The sequence below is a fragment of the Manis javanica genome, chromosome 1 (genome assembly GCF_040802235.1).
Source record: "Manis javanica isolate MJ-LG chromosome 1, MJ_LKY, whole genome shotgun sequence".
NCBI lineage: Eukaryota > Metazoa > Chordata > Mammalia > Pholidota > Manidae > Manis > Manis javanica.
Window position 1 is genome coordinate 145,577,748 of NC_133156.1, and position 18,362 is coordinate 145,596,109.

At 45.7% G+C, this 18,362-nt stretch overlaps 1 protein-coding gene across 4 annotated transcripts in view; it reads right to left on the reverse strand.

Annotated features, from left to right (window-relative positions):
- The window catches only part of ADCY2 (adenylate cyclase 2), a 401,614-nt gene that overhangs the window by 24,622 nt on the left and 358,630 nt on the right, over positions 1-18,362 (reverse strand). For 3 of the 4 annotated variants that reach the window (XM_073238029.1, XM_037024865.2, XM_037024862.2), the window contains exons 19-20: positions 7,382-7,466; positions 2,805-2,963 (exon numbers count right to left, since the gene is read on the reverse strand). In XM_073238029.1, coding sequence (XP_073094130.1) covers positions 2,805-2,963; positions 7,382-7,466 — 244 coding nt within the window. The remainder of the gene's footprint in view (positions 1-2,804; positions 2,964-7,381; positions 7,467-18,362) is intronic. The other variant, XR_005063085.2, reaches the window with a different exon arrangement.

Sequence of the window (18,362 nt, forward strand, 5' to 3'; positions counted from 1 at the left end):
GGTTAGAAAGCATGAAGGCATCTCCTGAAACCCCAGCGGTGTCCTAGCCCGACTGGTAAGGAGCACAGCTGGGGCCCGCCCGGCTGTCCATGGGAGGCCCCCAGGTAGCTGGGAAGGGAGGTAATGTTTGTGTGCCCGGCAAATTCCCCGCATGTCGGCAGTGACATCTGTGTCTTGTGTGATCAAGCCTCAGTTCGCCCAGACTGAGGCTGCCTGGCCCAAATCACACGTAATCCTTTATACCTGGGGACTTGGTAAAGGGTTGATTTGGTGACAAACTGTGGGCTTTTTAGTACGTGATGCAAGCTTGCTTTGATGTCCATCCAAGGGGCCTCTCAGGCACGTTCCTGCCACAGCACAGCAGTTTCCAGAGATGCTCTGTAAGCTGTGAGCCTCCATCTGGGTGCACAGAGCTCTCATCCTGACCCTGAATGGCCGGAGGGCCTGGGTCTGGCCAGGAGAGTCAGCAACTGATGGAGAAGCTTGAAAAAGTGAAACAAATGCCCTGGGGGATGAGGAAGAGGTGCCTGCCAACCTGGGCGCACACAGGCGCAGTACAGGCCAAAGGCAGTGTTTCATGGAAATCGAAGCTTTTTGGAATTCTTTACTCCTTATCTCTGAAGGGAAATTAATTCTCTCTGCACATCCAGATGATGGTTAGGGAATCAAAACCACATGCTGGAAGGTTCTTTGTGAATATGGGTCCTGGCCTAGGTCATGTATCATGGTTCTAAGGATTGTTTCAGAAAACTATGGAGCGGTCACCTTTACTGAGGGACTGAAAGGTGTGTTCCTGGCCATTCTGAGCTTTAAAAACAGACCTGGTCTCTGCATTTAGGGGCAGTGAGCACTCAGTCCACCCCACGAGAAGGAGCTGGGAAGGCAGGAGCTGCCGGATTCAGGGCTAAAGTGATGTCACTGGATTTTGCTCTCCACTCTCTTCAGGCCCTGAAAAGGGGTGGGGAAAGGAAGCCTTCCCTGAGAGCTACTGTCCCCCCTGTGTGGATGTGGGACTCTGCCCTGCTCTGTCAGGTGCCACACCTGGAGGGATGCTCAGTGTCACTCAATGTGTAAATGTCACATTCATGAGATAAGAAAACATTGGGCCTAAGACAGCCCACACTGTCTACCCCTAAGTTAACCCTCCTTCCTTACACTGCCTTGCCTTATGACTTCCAAAGAGGTGACTGTGTTCAGATGCTTGCTTAGAATATGTCACATGAGCAGGAAAGAATAGAGAGAATCGACTGATTCCCTAGGTCTGGCCAAGGGAGATGCCAGGAGGGGTGAAGGAAGGATCTGCATGGCCTGTAAGGCTGAACCTCGTGCCCTTTTCAGACCCTGAACTAGGTGCTCCCCTGGCATGGGGCCAGAGGAAGCCCCTTACAGCCTTGAATGTTCTTCCCCTCTTCCTTGCAACCTCTATCTCCCAACTAGTTTCTAGCACTTTCTTTTCAGGTTCAGAAGTCACTTCCTCACAGTGGTGGCCTTCCTGGACTCCCACATTTATAGCCAGTATACTTGGGGACACTGGGATCCAGTTTCTTCCTGGGGGCAGGGCTGCCTCTAACCCATGCATCTCTGTGTCCAGCACAGCACCAGCCTGGCCCCTAAGCACATGCTAAATTTATAAATTGAATTGATAGCTAGATATATAGAGAGAAGCTCTTATCTTGCTAATAAAAACAGATGGTTCCTTCTTAATAGATGGAGTGATTTCATTACCTATGACTGACAGGTAGGCTGATGAATGAGCTACTGAATGCAGGAAACACCAGGACAAATAGAAACGTGAACATCCATAGTCAGTCAGTGTGACAGGCCCTGGACTGGCTCACCGTGCCAGCACGCTTCCGGGCAGATGAGTGATCATGCGCAGCACCTCACCTGCCACCTGGCACTTTCTTCTTAATGTCAACTTGATGTCATCCAGGCTGAGCTGAGCTCTCAGTGAGCTCATCACCTGGAGGGTTCCTGATGCCTCATCCACCCCCACTCCTCAGTGAAAACTTCCTAGGATCAGGGATGGCCCTTCATTTCTGAAACTCCACAGCACAAAACACAGCCCTTTGGGTGGTCCTGTGGTTATTGAAATACATTTTCCTTAAATTAAAGAGTACCACTGCAGACACATTTGCTGATTCTTATAATTCTGGAGTAGTAAAGAAGTTTCATGACATTGCATTTCATCAGCCACATCAGTGTTCAAACAACACCCTCGTCTTTCCAACTCCAGGTAAATATCCATTTCTTTAGATTTTCCATGAAATTCCCATCTTCATCCAGACTCACGTGTTTGACTTGCTCTTGTGTGGATGGCTGCTAACTTCTATCTCAAAGTGTATTCCATATCTTTGAAATTCCAAGACCCTTAATTCCTATTCCCTTCTCAGGGAAGCTGTGAGCAATGAAACAGTGGCCTGAGGGATATCTGTACAATTTTGCCTCCCGATCTGAGCCTCTAGTGCCTGCGGGTAAGGAAAGCATCTTTGCTGGGGAGAGGGTGGGGCCACTTTTGTGGACATATTTGGACCTCCTGCACCTCACCTTGTGCATACAGCATTTTACATGACTGGGGAGAGAAACCAGGAATGATGCATTAGCTCTGTGCTAAGACAGCCAGAGGTGATTCTTCTCAGTTAACGTCTACACAACCAGTAACCACCTGACAAGGGGCAAGGCCAGGCCACCAGCGGGCATCGGGACACTCAGGTGTTTGGAGCACCACAGGCGCGGAGCATGCTGCCGGGAGCCCTGGCTCTCACCCAGCCCACGGCCGCCCCCGCCAGCCCGGCCCCTCTGACCTCGTTTTTCAGGCTCCTGGCCAGGAAGTGCTCGGCCACGTGAGCGGGAAGCACGTTCTCCAGCAGCACGCGGTTCAGGTTCTCCATGGTTTCTATCTCCTCCCGCTCTTTTTTGAACTTGTTCTTCCATAAGAAATCTAACCTACAGTAATATTCATTCTGTTACAAGAGGACACAGAGGTAAAGAAACAATAGGCATCTGGTCCTGCCAGAGAGTGGAGGTTTTAAAGAGAAAATTAAAAGAATGAAACAAAACCCAAAACAGAAACCCCACACAAAACTGTCACCCTCCCTAGAAAGCCCGCTGTTCCCCCAGAATGTCTTTCAGTCAACAGCTAACATGGGTTTGCAAGAAAAAAGCTTGGGGAAAAAACCAGTCATAAGAATGGGGAAACCAGTGATATTAGAAGCTTAAAAGATAAAAAAGCCATGAGAGCTCCTGGCGTAGTTATGTGAATGATGATGGCTCAGATTATTTTTTGAAAAGAGGCATAATAGACTCTAAATAACGAGTAAGTGAAAATTGGAAACATATCAGTAGAGAGAGTGCATTGTTTGAAGATTTGCATTTAAGAAATAACAGCATTCATTTGCGGCAGTTTGCCTTTAATATTTGGAAATCAGTTTTCCCTGACCACAAATTATAAAATTATTTGTTGGCAAATCTGCGTGTTTTCATTTGGGATTGCGCTGTATGGAAAGAATGACATTATATTTAGACAAAAGTTCACTTTGATGTCACTTAATTAAGATCATGTCTATTGGTAAAAACACATGTGTTCATGCTTTATAATGCATTAAAATACACTGTTTTTTAAAACCAGTTATTATTAACAATGTAGAAATAGAGAGACCCATTTACTGCCAAAGGGTCTCTTTAGTTTGGCATCATTTTGTGCCTGCTATGATGTAAATAATTCAATGTAATGAAAAAGCCTTGAATGAATCTTCCTGTAACAGAAGGGTTTATACACAGAGTGTATTTCAGCACAGATAATAATTTACTGACAAGTAAATGCAAAGAACTAAATGCAGAGGGTTTGTGTGTGTTATTGGTTTGAACATCTTAGTGACAGTGCAAACCACATGCACACACAAATGGCATCATGCACAGATGGTAATTATGGAAAATTCACGTTTTGAAACCTGAAAGAACAATGATCATTCATCCATTAGGTTTGAGTCAACCTGTATACGACAAACTCAAAAATTATTCCTCTTCCTTTGATGTGGCATCTCTTTTTACCTCATCTAGGGACACAATTTTGTTGTTGTTAAGGATTGCAAAAGAGTTGTTTTTAAACTTTGTTTAAATTAAATTTTTATATGCATGCCAAATTTCTATATTCTGTATTTATGTCAATGCTCTACGCTTACTAGAAAGGCCTTTCACCTGGGGAACAGATTATGTATTTGGGTTTTCTGGGGATAAAATAAACCAGTGTTGTCATTGTTTTAAACCAAAACAACAGATGCAATGGTGGTGGTGGCACTGAGAAGACACAGACACGCTCAAGGTTTGACAAAAATGAAACAAGAGATGAAATAAGGTAGGGAACGAGCTGGATTCATGTAAGCTTGAAGGGGTTCCAGAGCCCATACTAAGGGGTTGCTTGGGTTCTTCAAGTGATGAAGATTGCACCATAGGCAAGGAGTCTGTGAGCTGTAAGTCCCCTGCTAAAGTTGTCAGAGCCCTGTGGGACCAGTGACATTGGCCTGAAAGTCCCATCTTCCCAAATCTTCATCTCACCTCTGCAACCAGCGCCCTCTGCAGGAGAATCCTCCTCTCCTTGAGGTCCAACTACATTAGGAACTTTGGGAAGCCCCCAACGGAAGACAAATATTCCTATCCCAGATGAGCTGTAAGGGATTTAATGGTGTTCTCCAGAAAGGTAGTCCCAAGTCCTGACCACCGGTACCTGTGATTGTGACATCCTGTGGACACAGGGTCTCTGCTGATGTAATCAGCTTAAGGACCTCAGGGTGAGATCAGCCTGGGTCAGGGTGGGCTGTAAATCCAGTGACCAGTGTCCTTATAAGAGAAAGGATGGGGAGACGTGAGACAGAGACACAGGAGGAGGCTCCGTGAGGAGATGCATCAGAGGGCCTCCCTGACGCTGGACGTCACTTCCACCGACACAGCAGCCCTGCCGCATGGACCTCAGGGTGCACATGGTCGCCTGTCTCTCAGATTCCAGTCTGCAGCTCTCAGGGGCCCAGATCCCACTCCAGGACATGGACTGTGCTCTTCATTTGCTCTGCTTGGCAGGATTGGGCAGCAAGAGTCTGGAAGAAGCATGCAGACTGTAGGTGGGACCCCACCGACTCTCACTGCTGTGGTCCATCCCAGCTGGTCCTGAAACAAGTTGAGGTACTAGGAGGGGGTTTTCCATCTTCTATGTGGATGGAGAAGCAGACATGCAGCTGGGTAGGGACAGTGGTGGACTCCACTTCCTTTGGATTCTGATCTCCTGCACGCAGTGACTTCAGCCCCACTTGCAGGTCATGAGACTGCCACCTGCCTGGTTCTCTGTCATGAGTGAGCCCCCCCAGAATGCAGATCCTCAATGGCACTGTGCTGTTGTTTAAACTCATGAGAAATAAAGGACATCTTCCTTTTTCAAAACAGGCCCTTGAGTTGGCTAGTATTTCCATTGCAAACTGCATTTCAGTACGGAAAGTAGTACCATAAGTCGCCTCCAAGACGTGTGTCATGTTCTCATTAAGGTTTCTTAGATACCCAGAGCATACTACTTTGCTCAGAAAGCAAACCCATCTCTATCATTTCAAAAAAGATGGCATGGAACAGCAGAGCCATTAGGGCAAGTGCCAAGGAAAATGAGCTGCAAAATGTGTGTGCTATCATTTAAAAAACATTCAAGAAGTAGAAAACTCTGGGGCCAAGCATAGTTATGAAAAATCTTATTTCAAACATTTGACATTTGCTTCTATTATCTTTGCATTTCCAGAAGGGGATGCAGAAGCACTATATCACAGATGTTTACGTTTTTGTTAGCCCAGAAGATTGGGACCTTAGTAAATGACATTGATTTTGGACTGAAGGTCATCTCCTGGCTCACCCTGGTAATCCTTGGTGCTAGCTGTTAAAGAAGGACTGGGAAGATGATTACTGCTCTAGGCCAATAGGTGCACATATTACTTATTGTTACATTAGTGACCAAAAAAAATGATTCCTTATAAGACTGGTATCAGCATGGTTGTGTTAAATTTATGCCTGACCATAATATTGTATACTTTTGACTGTTTATCTTAAGTTAATTAGCATAACTGATAAATGGCTATTGGATTCAACAACATTTAGTGCAGGGCAAAACATCCCCAGTATGAAGTGGAGAAACAGGTGACCCCATGGAAGGGATGGCATGGTATTTCCTAAGAGTGATCATCTAGGTGACATTCTGTAAGGAATCCCAGTTCTTTCACACAGATATTAAGGATTTCCTGAGCGAGGACATGCCTTTTCTCTATGAGTGAGAGCAGAAAGCTGGTCAATAGTGGAGAAAACCAGGTAGCAGGAGAAACAATGACACGAGGAAAAAAGAACAGGATGTGCCATATAATGCATTCGTTGCAGTGCAGGCTGTCAAAACTACAAGCCAAAGAATGCAGAAGCCAGCTCATGCCAGGGAGAGGCAGGATGGGGTGGGAGGGAGAGGGGGATCTTCTAACGCTCTGTGGCAGGACAGTGGCCGCTCTCGGGAGACTGGTGAGGCTGCGGTTAGCTCCTACAGAGGCATGCAGCTTGCAGGGCTTTGGTAGAGGGAAGAGGACAGCATTTCTGCAGGCTGGACTGACATCATAGATGTGGACTCTATGCTGACTGTGTAATTATTACAGCTTCCTCCTGTTAATGAATATAATTTAATTGGCTTTGCATCTTAGTTGGTTATTTCCAAATAAATCACTTCTTGGTTTCACTGCATCTATCAAAAAACTCAAAGCGAACTTGAGGCAGAGTTGCCTGGAGTGCTGCGAGTCTATTTTCTGGGTGATTGTTCTTGGGTGCAGGCAGAAGAATATTGTCCCTAAAAATCCTGCCTGCACAGCCTCTACGAGAGACCAGAAATGGGTGGGGGACCCAAGGGGAGAACAGTTTCATTTGCATCTCAAAGTAAGATTTCTGAACGGAGGACTGTAGTTCTAGGAATGACTGCAAGTGAGAGCACAGGTATTCATACCATGTCAATGAAAAGGAAGAATGCGATTTATTATGCAATGCAAGTCAAAGCACAGCCAAGGGTCAGTTCTCCAAATCATGGCAGCTATCGAGGGAACACTTTCGTAGGCTTACAAAACCTACGAAGTTCGTTTTGAGGATTAGCAGGAAATTAACAGATTCACATCTCTAACATTCACAAAGTTTGACTCTTGTGGAAAACATGAGAGACCTCTTTCCTTCTGTCTCTGTCTAAGCACACACCACTTACATGGTCCTGCTGTTGAGATGATCCTGCTGTTTCAACATTTGTTTGTATGAGAGTCACTACCTCGCATGTCAGCAAAGTAGTATTAACATGCACTTTAGAAACATTATGTAAAAAAAACAGCCTTCTTACCTGTCTGCCTAGAACAAGCAGTGTGACGAAGAAAATAAAGAGGGACACAGAGCCCATGGTCTTCAGATCTTTCCAAATGCCAGGTCTAGTAAACAACAGACAGATAGACAGAAACAGAATGAAACAACATACACACAGAACTTAGAACTGGTGTCTCAACCAACTTCAGAGCCTCTAGTGCATGTCTACATTCTACTCCAGCCACACACACACCTGTTTCAACCACATCTTCGAAGCCAGCCTGCCTCAAAACAAAATGAAGTAGTCTCTATTTTGAGGGCTCCATAAAAAATGAAAACTTCCAAATTAACATAGATTTCTCACTTTATACTGTGTTTCAACAAATACAAAAGGAAGGAAAAGCAGAATAATATTTTCTTTGTACTTCTGGGATCAACATGGATCATTTGACATGTGATTTCTTTAAGGTTATTGCTCTCAGAATTAGACAGTACACTAGAAATGGGCAACCATGCGAGGTATAAAAATGAAGCTGGGAACTTAATTTCTACAAACTACTCTCACCTATGAGTCAGTTGCCTATAATTTTTGGCAGTCACATTCTTATTCCCTCTCTCATATGATTTGTGTCACACAGGTGTGACACAGAGGGAAACCCTCGGCCCACTGCCCCGTCTCCCAGCAGGGCAGGTAGACATCAGTAATTTATCCCGGCCTGAGTTCCTACTGTGTGGCTGTGGCCCTCTGTCCTCACCACAACATGCCAGGCAGTGACCACCCTTCCATCGAGTTGGCATGCGTGGTGTTCCATTTTATGTGTCAACCTGACAGGGCTCCGGCGTGTCCAAATACCTAATGAAATGTTACTTTGGGTGTCCCTGTGAGTACATTTTTGTGATGAGATCACTGATTTGAATGCGGAGACTGAATAAAGCAGTTTGCCCTTCATAATGTGAATCAGCCTCATCCAGCCAGTCAACAGCTTGAATGCAAGAGTAAAAAAGAATTCTCTCCTGACTGGTTGCCACTGAACTGAAATGAAACATGGGCTCTTCCTGGTTCCATAGTGGCTTCCAGCCTTCAGACTCAAATCCAGATAGAGGCTCCACACATTATAGACGTGCCAAAATCATGGGCGCCAACTCCTTATTTTAAATCTCCTGATTGACAGATGTTTACATACATATATATATTATATACATATAAATCTATATTATATGTATATAATGTATACACAAATATCTTGTTGGTTCTGTACGAAAGGAGAAATCTACTGCCACCCCCAGAGAAGTCCTGCAGAAGTTGACAAATGATGATTCCCCACATATCACTGTAAATAAGTCTTGGAAAAGAAAAGTTGGTTATGTATGGACACATGTCATACACACAGAATAGGTTGTGTTAAATCCAATATAAATATCAGGCAATCACCTCCTGCTTGTGAGCTGAACTTGCTTGGAGGTTTTCCCATTTCTCTATAGAGGGTTCAAGGGCTGATGGGATCTGAGGAGAAATCCATAGAGCCCTAAAAGCTCAGGTGGGCTTTGAATAAGGGGACCCTGATAGGAATCGGGGCTCCCCCTGCTTTAGTGATCTGTGGGACCTGGGACAGACCCCTCCAGGCCTCACTTTCCTCATCGGCTAAGGGGGGCACTGAGAGCCATCTCACAGGCTCTTTCAGTCACTACGTCAACTATTCATACACCTGGCTCAGAGCGTGACACATAGAATGTGCTTCACGAATGGCTCTCATGATGTTCGGCCGACCGCAATGTGATAAGGGAGGGGACGAAGGCTAGGAAGGTAGAGACAAAAGATAGGGAAATGCAGGTCGGCAGATCATTATGAACAGCATGAGAGATGGAAGGGCCGAGCAGAGGTGGGCTCCTGCAGAGACGAAGAGACAGATGGCCAGCCTTGGTGGGTTATGGGCCTAGGACCACAGAGAGACCTCCAGAAAGGCTATGCTTGCTTTAGGAGCTCCTTCCTCCCTTTCAGAGCAGCTGAGACTGGAAGAATTCATGCTCGTGGGCCCTAAGGACATCCCTGGTTTCTCTCTGAAAAGGGAGCTGGGAAGAGCCATTTTCCTGTTTTTTCTCCTCCTAATGTTAAGAACTGAATGGGTTCCTTTTTGAGTCTGAGTAGTTGTGTCTAAAAGCAGAGTTGCAGCGACGTTAGGAGTAGATGTTTGTAAACAGTGCTATCTTCAGTGAGTTTCAAACTACTTTTCTCTATATTGACTGTACTGATGCCATGCTGACCATTAGTTGAAGAGGCACAACACAGTCAGCGCTCTGAGGCAGTGTGTCTGTCTTCAGGTTTCACATGGCTTCCTGCACACCCTATTCCAAGCCCCAAGCTAATCGGATGACAGTCACCTCCAGATCAGAGCTTCATCATGGTGACTGGCCAGAGGTCAGGTCCCCTTGCCTCCCCAGGTAAGGGACCAGATGTTCCAAACATACAGAGCCAGCTCAGGTCCCTTGTACTGACCTGACAGTGGGAGGCAGGGCCTCTGTGCAGTCAGACATGGCTGGGTTTTCTGTTATTCACACAGGAAATCAGGGTGTTGGCGGGGCTCCCTCTGAAACTCGAGGGGAAATCCTTCCTTGCCTCACCCACCCACTGATGTCCGACACCCCTGGCTTGCTGTTGTGTCGCCCCCTCCTCATCAAGTGACCTTCTCCCCGTGTGTCTCCATCTTCTCATCGGGACCCCAGCCCTGCTGGATCGGAGCCCACCCTGCTTTCAGTTATTCACACAGGAAGTCCTTCTCTGGGCCTTCACATCAATGCATTGGAATGCTGGTTTAGGAGATAGAAATGTTCTGTCCCCTCTTCCTCCCTGCTCTTTAGTCTCAGTGAGGAGCAGTGGTGGAGGGGCTGATGTGGGGGCAGACAAGTCACTGCTGGCTGCATGGTGGACTTGAACATGCAGACCTGAGTGGGCCTCAGAAATAATGCAGCCCAGCACAGCCCGTGGAACAGACTTGTGCATCAGTACATGGACGCCTTTTCTCTCTGACACAGTCAACTAGGAAGGGCTGTACTGTGCTGTCTTGGATTTCATTTAGATTTCTCCAAAGCTTTGTTTATTCATCTAGCCAAAATAAATGCCAGCTCCTCCTGGGGGCCTTGTCTGCCATGTGGGGCATGCGTGGACCACGGTGCTTAGGCCCTGGCAGTCTGAATGGGGAATCTGTCCATGTGAGGGTGCATTTCTTGCTCTTTCTGTGCATGTGGAAGAGGTGGGGAGGAGGGGGAGCAGGCAGTGTGCGGGAACATCCACAGTGGGTGGAGTAAATCCCAGTCTACTCTACTCAGTTGTGCTGGTCACTGTATTGGGTGCCTGTGGCTGCCCAGACAAGGATCCACAAACCACGTGGCTTGGGACAACACAAATGCATCATCTCACAATCTGGAGGCTGGAAGTCGGAAATCAGGGTGTTGGCGGGGCTCCCTCTGAAACTCGTGGGGAAATCCTTCCTCACCTCACCCACCCACTGATGTCTGGTGCTGCTGGCTTGCTGTTGTCACCCCCTCCTCTGCCTTCATCATCAAGTGACCTTCTCCCCGTCTTCTCATTGGGACCCCAGCCCTGCTGGATTAGAGCCCACCCTGCTTACAGGACCTCATCTCAACGAATTACACCTGCGAGGACCCTATTTCAAATCAAGTCACTTTGTGAGGGACAGTGGGGGAGGACTGCAGCATGTCTTCTTTTGGGGAACACAGATCAACCTGTAACAGTTGTGCTGACCATTTACATAAAAATGAGAGCTGGTTGGGTAGAAAGTTTCGTTCTTTCTCCCCTTTAAGTTTTGAGGATGAAGTCCACTTCGAACTTTCACATGTTAGGATTATGATGTGGGGAAGACAGAACTGACACAACTGAGAAAGCTTCTAGCTCTACAATTCCTCATCCGAGGACAGCTTTCCCCAAACCGTAACTGAATATGCTTTCTTTCACACCTAAAAATTGGGCTCTGGAGGCTTAGACCCCTGAATGTTCCTGTAGCCACCCCCTGATTCACAGCTCACCCTCACTCTGAGGCTGCTGATGGAGCAATCAGTCTGGCCTGCAAGGTCTGAGAACCCGAAAGGACAAAGGATCCCGACAAACCGGGTGAGAGATACAGAGGAATTGTCAGGTGAACCAGCCTCTATCCTAAAGGCAAACGGTTCAGGGGAGGTAAAAATGACGTTTTCATTACTCTCAGGAGAGAAAGCAGCCATGGAATGTAGACACAAACATAATCTTACATTAAAAAACTGTGGTTTTCTAGATGGAAAGAGCCATATTTTTAAAGAAGAAAAAAATGCCTCAATAAACCTAGTTTCTGTTGTGTCGGGAACAGTAGACAAACTGAGCTAAAAACACATCTGCTCAGGTCACTGATTGGGATAAAAGTTAGTCTGACCTTTGGAACCCTGACCCTCCTCCCTCAAGGCTCATGATGTGTGAAGAAAAGACCAGGAAGGGGACCACGGCTACTAGCCACCCTTCCCACGCACACAAGACGCTCATGCTCCTTGGCTGCGAACCTCCTCATTCACCGGCTGCCTCTGGGGTGCACCAGTGACTGAGGAAACTGGCTTGGCCAGTGAGAGGTCCCCAAATCCTCAGGAACCTTCAAAGTTAAGCCATGAAACAAGCTAGTTTTGGCCAACTCGGTGACACCACAAGGGTGAACCCGCTCCCTGAAAGTTACTTTGCAGAGGGGTGGGACCTCGATTACCCTGTCAGAAGACAACACTATCTGGAGTAAAACAAAAACATCCCAGAAAGCAGAGTTTTGGGCTAAATACATAAAGCAAACTAAAGACAGCCCCAGACCCCATCAGAAAATCCTCATCTAAATGTGGCTTGAGAAGGAGTAGAGAGAGGCTGAGAGGCTTCCGTCAGCAACCCTCTCACCATCCTCTCGTTGAAGTGGCACAGGGGTCCTGCTCCACTTCAGACACTCCTCCCTCCAAGTTCCCGAGGCAGTGGCTGGGTCCTGGCGTGCTGCTGGGTGTGACAAAGCATGAGGACGAATGACCTCTCCGCCAAGGTCCCTGCACTGCACTGTTCACACTCGGCGGCCATAAAGGCAAACTTATTTTTTGAGCTGTGATTTGGGTGTTTTCAGTGACTGCCAGGGCTATGGGCAGACGCAGGGGAGTTCTACCACAGAACTCTTGACATTTTGAAAATACATTTCTTTCCCCCTATTGGTCATTGATGGTTCCTTGACCAAGACTGATGCACTCCCATATCGGGGGTGGGAGCATCTTGTATAGAGACAGTTGAATCTTTTTACAAATTTCACAGTTATCTTTCTAGTTTCATCTTTTTATAATTGCTATATAACATATGGGAGGGTGAAGGTGTGCAGATGTGTGGATCTGATACCCTTCCATATTGCACTGTAATGTTAGCCAACATTGTCATCACCTCACATAATTACCATTTCCTTTTTGTGTTTTGTATGCAAGGGTTCCCCTTTCTCCACATCCTCACCAAACTTGTTATTTCTCATCTTTTTAATAATAGGCATTCTAACAGGTGTAAGATGTTATCTCCCTGTGGTTTTGATTTCATTTCACTGATGATTAGTACCTATAGATTAATTGTATGTCTTCTTTGGAAAAATGTCTATTCACTTCCTCTGCACATTTTTAATCAGATTTTTTTTTTTTTGCTATTGAGTTGTAGTTCTTCATATATTTTATATATTAACCCCTTAACAGATATGTTATTTGGAAATATTTTCCCCCATTCCATAGCCTGCTTTTTCATTTTGTGGATTGTTTCTTTTGCTGTGAAGAAGCTTTTTAATTTGATGTAGTTCCACTGTTGATTTTTACGTTTGTTGCTTGTGCTTTAGTGTCATAACCAAAAAATCATTGGCCAAAACCAACATCAAGAAGTTTTTGTCTCTGTTTTCCTCTAGTGTTACAGTTTCAACTAAAATTTTGTGTTCAAGTATTTTATCCAGGTTGAGTTAATTTTTTGTGTATGGAATAAGACAGGGGTCCGATTTGGTTTTTCTGCATGTAGTAATCCAATTCTCCTCATACCATTTGTTGAAGAGACTGTTCTCTTCCCATTGAGTATTATTGGCTCTCCTGTTGAATATTAGTTCGCCATATAAGAAAGGTTTCATTTCTGGGCTCTCTACTCTGTTTCACTTCCATTTCATTTCCATACACATATTCTGTGTGTTTATTTTTATGCTGGTGCCATACTGCTTTGTAACATAGTTTAAAATCAGGTTTGATGTCTCCAGCTTTGTTCTTCTTGCTCAGGTTTGTTTTGGCTACTCAGGGTCTTTTGTGGTTCCATACAAATTCCAGAATTGTTTTTCCAATCCTGTGGGATTTTGATAGGAATTGCACTGAATCTGTAGATGGCTTTGGGTAAAATGGACATTTTTAAGAATATTAATTCTTCTAATCCATGAACATGGGATATCTTTCCATTTGTGTTTTCTTCAATTTCTTTCATCAAAGTCTTGTGGTTTTCAGTGCAAAGATCTTTCACCTCCTTGATGAAATTTATTTCTAAATATTTTCTTGTTTTTGATGCTATTGTGAATGGGGTTGCTTTATTTATTTTTCTGATATTTTATTGTTAGTATATAGAAATACAACTGGTTTCTATAAGTTCATTTTGTATCCTGCAACTTTACTGAATTTATTTATTACTTTCAACAGTTTTCTGGTGGGATCTTTAGGTTTTTTTACATATAAGATTGTATCATCTGCAAAGACAATTTTACTCATTTCCTAGGTGTTAGGAAAAAGCATAAAACCTAGATGTGATTTATTCCCACCAGAATGTTTAAACATTTTAACAGTCAAGTATTAACAAAGGGCCACGTGGTGGAAGCTGCTCGGGCTGAGAGTGGGGGTGTGGGGGGAATTGGTAAGGGCCTGGCTATACCTGTTTGATCTGAGTTTTTTAAACCTACTAATAAAATTAAGGCAAATGTAAGGGAAAGATATAACTGGCTTAGGCGACGTCTGGGAAAGAATGTGAACCCTGTAGTACTCAGCCAATGAGGAATCAGGGGAGGGGTTTGCGCACTAGGAGATAAATTACTGGCACCAAACTCCCCAGGTATTGCCTGCCCACAAGACACCTGATCTTGCAGGACCGTCATTACAGCCTTGCTCTGCTGTTCTCTTTGTCTCTGTATCCACTTAATGAATTTGGACCAGTGAGTGTGTTTCTCACAGTAGGGATGCTACATGAATTTAACCAAGATTACCTTACAAGTCTCCTTTTGGCCTGTCAGTGAAACACAATTTTCCTATAGAGAGTTTTTGTGATCTTCTTGACAGTAGACACTGTATTTTGTTCATCTCTGTGTGCTCAGACTCCAGCAATCATGACTGGCATACAAAGAGTGTTCAATAAAAGTGTGTTGTGGAAACAAATGAAGGGGTGGACAAATAACCATGCTGGTTTGAAAACCTAAGGCACTTCATTTCTAGACACTCTTTTCTTCCCTGGCTGGACACAGATTCACCAGAATACTATGTGATCTTCCAGGGAAGGTGGCCCAGTGTTATTCAAGGACAGCATGACCTAAAGCCTTATACTTTTTCAGAATGCTCCCAAACACCAAGAAGAACGTTCTGGAACTGCAAGCAGACTAACATATGAAGGGACAGGCTCATGCTCAGAAGCATCCTGGAGACCCCTGTAGGTCAGGAGAGGTGACAGAAGCGGGGCTCCAGAGGCAGTGCTGACCCTCTGCTATGAAGACAATAATGCACCCTCATTCACACAGTCATGGCTTCATTCTGTGGAGAAGATGGATTTTAAGTGGAAGCAACTGGTGCATCAGTGTGATAAGACACAGGGCTATGCACAGCTTTAGAATCACACCGTAGGACTCTGGATTCATAGAGGCCACAGGCACAGGCTCTGTCAACTCTCCTTCCTCCCCTCATTCTAAAATCAAACAAAACAAAACAAGGCAGCCTAAAAATCTCCCTGCTGAGGATCCAAATCACAAGACCTTTTCTTTCTGAGGTTAGATAACAAAGTACCTCACTAATGGTTTGCTTTTTATAGATAAAAGAAAGCTTGGTAGCATTTGAGTGGCCCTAAAATGGCTTGCTTTGTTTTCTGAAATTAGGCAGCAGCAGATTACCTACCCCCTTACTCTACTCCCAGCTCCACTGCTGGTGAGTGTCAGCCACTGAGAAACCTGTGCTCCTCATTTTCTGGAGATGGAATGGGGTGGGAGAATTAGGAAGGGGAAGCAAAACTGAGATACTAAATTTGAAAGTAATTTTAAATCTTTTCAACTTTAATTTGGATGCATTAAAGGTTAGAATGCAAATTTGGGGTACATTTTTAATTTAAAAGAGGAGACTTGAAAGGAATACCCCCAGGCCCTTTCCCCCAGGGGCAGATGTGGACACCTCCTGCCTTTCTCCTGGGTGTGATCAGCTCTGTGGTTCTTCCTCAGGATTGTGGTGAGCTCATTATCCAGTCGATCCCAAGTTGGGATACTGTCAAAATATGTCACAATATCTTGAATTCTAGCCATCATCTTTCCCATGAGACACAGGAAGAACAGAGAAAGCAGAACAATTCCACACGGAAGGTGCTTAACTCCCAGCTGTCAGTGACACATATTCATTTGAACATCTCCATCACTGTCCTTGATACAGAGCTGTTATTAAGGTCAGGAAGTTAAATTGCACAGACATTTTTATGAGCAATAATCCAGAGCTTCTGAATGTGCTGGGCACTGGATATGACTGCTGCAGACTTATACACCTTATTTTTCTGATGTCCATAAAGTGTTTAGTTCACTAGGCTGCGTGCCAAAATAGAGCTGGTGAGTGTACTGGGCTCCTTGCTATCCCCTCCCTTCAAGCTCTCTGTCCCCCACTCCTCTTTAGAATTATCAGGGCATTTCTAGCTTTCAGGTGAATTAACATAATGGCTGGGGCCACGTGAAGTAATAGTGCTCACCCCTTGGGACCTTTCAGTTCTGCCAGAAAATACTCACTGGAGAAACCTGACTCTGGCAAACTCTGTAGGAAGCCTTTGTCATGGGGACGGAAAGTGTCCTCACAATACAAAGAGCTTGCAGGGCTATCAGTGGTCAGCATCTCCATGAAGAGCAGAGAGTCCTCAACAGCCAGGCTGAGGGCGTGGAGTCAGTTTCATGTGAGGACCAGGAAACGTTATTGACTGATTCAGCCAAAAACAGCTGCTGTAAATGCCAAAGTTTTAGGAAACACCCTTTCTTGGACCTTCTAAATACCGGAGACTTCTGAGCTTCCCTCTCCATGAGGTGACTTACCGGAGTTGTCTCTAACGGCATACGAGGTTACTGCTGGGGTGTTCTGGCCTCCATCCCAATGGGTTTGTAAAGGCACATTGTCTCAAAACAGTCTTCTTTTTTTCCTCCTGAAAAATTGGCTTTCCACATTCGTGAATCTATGCAAATAACTTTGATGCCATCACCTGAGGTATTCATCAGTCTGGCTTTTCTAGTGCAAACTTCTCCTGTTCTCTTTGCAAACCCTATTGGCAAACAAGCCCTGCTGGCTTGTGTCATTTTGTTGGCCTGCCCATCATTAATGTCAAATTCGGATCAGAAAAGACCCCTGAAACATGGGTCATGGTGAGCTGGAGAAAGTGAAGGTTCCTGTGGCCAGGATTCACACCCGGCCCTGGTCGGCTTGCTCACTACACACACATGGGCAATACATTGTTATTGACCTCTGCTCGGTGCTTGGGCTGTTGCACAGCTGCAGGAGAGCAGAGGCTGGAGGGGTGGCAGCGCGGAGAACAGAGACTGAGATGGCTGTATGGATGGAGAGGCCCAGAGGCAGAGACCAGCTTGCTGCAGGCAGATGCTCTGGGTGGATGGGATTCTAGTGACTGACCTGCCATCGTGGGAATAAAGTTGGGTATAACCCTCTCACCCCAAGAACGTTCCATTGTCATTTTTTCAGTCTCACTGAATCCGTAAGGAACTTGCCTGGGGCTGAAACCCATTAGCAAGACATGAACTCACACACAGGATGACATCACTGTCCAAACTGGGTATTCAGAAGATGGCCGGGCATTGCCTCCCACACAAAGATGGCCTCTCCAAACTTCCTGTTGAAATGTCAGGGTATAAACAAAAACTGATGCTGATGCTGAAGAGACCCATTTGCAGTGAGCCTCTGTCTCCAGGGAAGCAGGTGAGGCAACTATTTTGGCTCTTCTGCTATTTGGGAGCACACCTGCTTTTACTCATTCATTCAATAGATGTTTGCTGAGCACCCACATGCTGGATGCCAGGCACGGTTGTAGGCTCTGTGGCTATCGCAGTGGTATTGGTTCAGACCTGCTTTTCCCACAACTGGAGAGTGTCTATGAAAGTCTTCAGTGTATGTCATGGAAAAAGGGACTGCAGATAACAGAGGTCCAAGTCAATTTATCTGGGGTGACACTCTCCATATTCCCAGGTGGGAGGGCTGCTCAGCACCCAGGCACACCCAGGGGTCAGCCAGAAGCTCAGGGCATCTCCTAGGAGGGTGAGGGGCCAGTGAAGGGGCTGATGTGGGCAGCAAGAAGCCTGACTGCCACAGCCAAGCATGCATCCTAGAAAGAAGACGGGGTCCAGGACCAAGAAACCAGGAGTGAAAAGAGGGAGCCAGGATCCGGTGACCAGAATTAAGCCAGAAAAGGGACGGGACCAAGCACATGATTTCAGCGACGCAGACGAGCTTGCTCAGAAAAGGAGGGCTGCCTGGCCCTCACGTGAGCCAGCTCCCTCCTCGAAGGGGGCCTCCGGCTTTGGGATTTAGGGATGTCACTCTCAAGGCACCATCCTAGATCAGTGTTTTGTTTTTAAGGATCCTGGTTTCATATTTGAAAGAGTAATGTCAGAATCAACTAACCAGGCAAAGGGTGGGGAAACCTTCCCAGTCTTTAGTGGGAGAATCCCTTGAATATTAGAAGAAAAAAGAAGACATGGTCATTGATGAGCTTTTGTTCTGATATGAGTCATAGG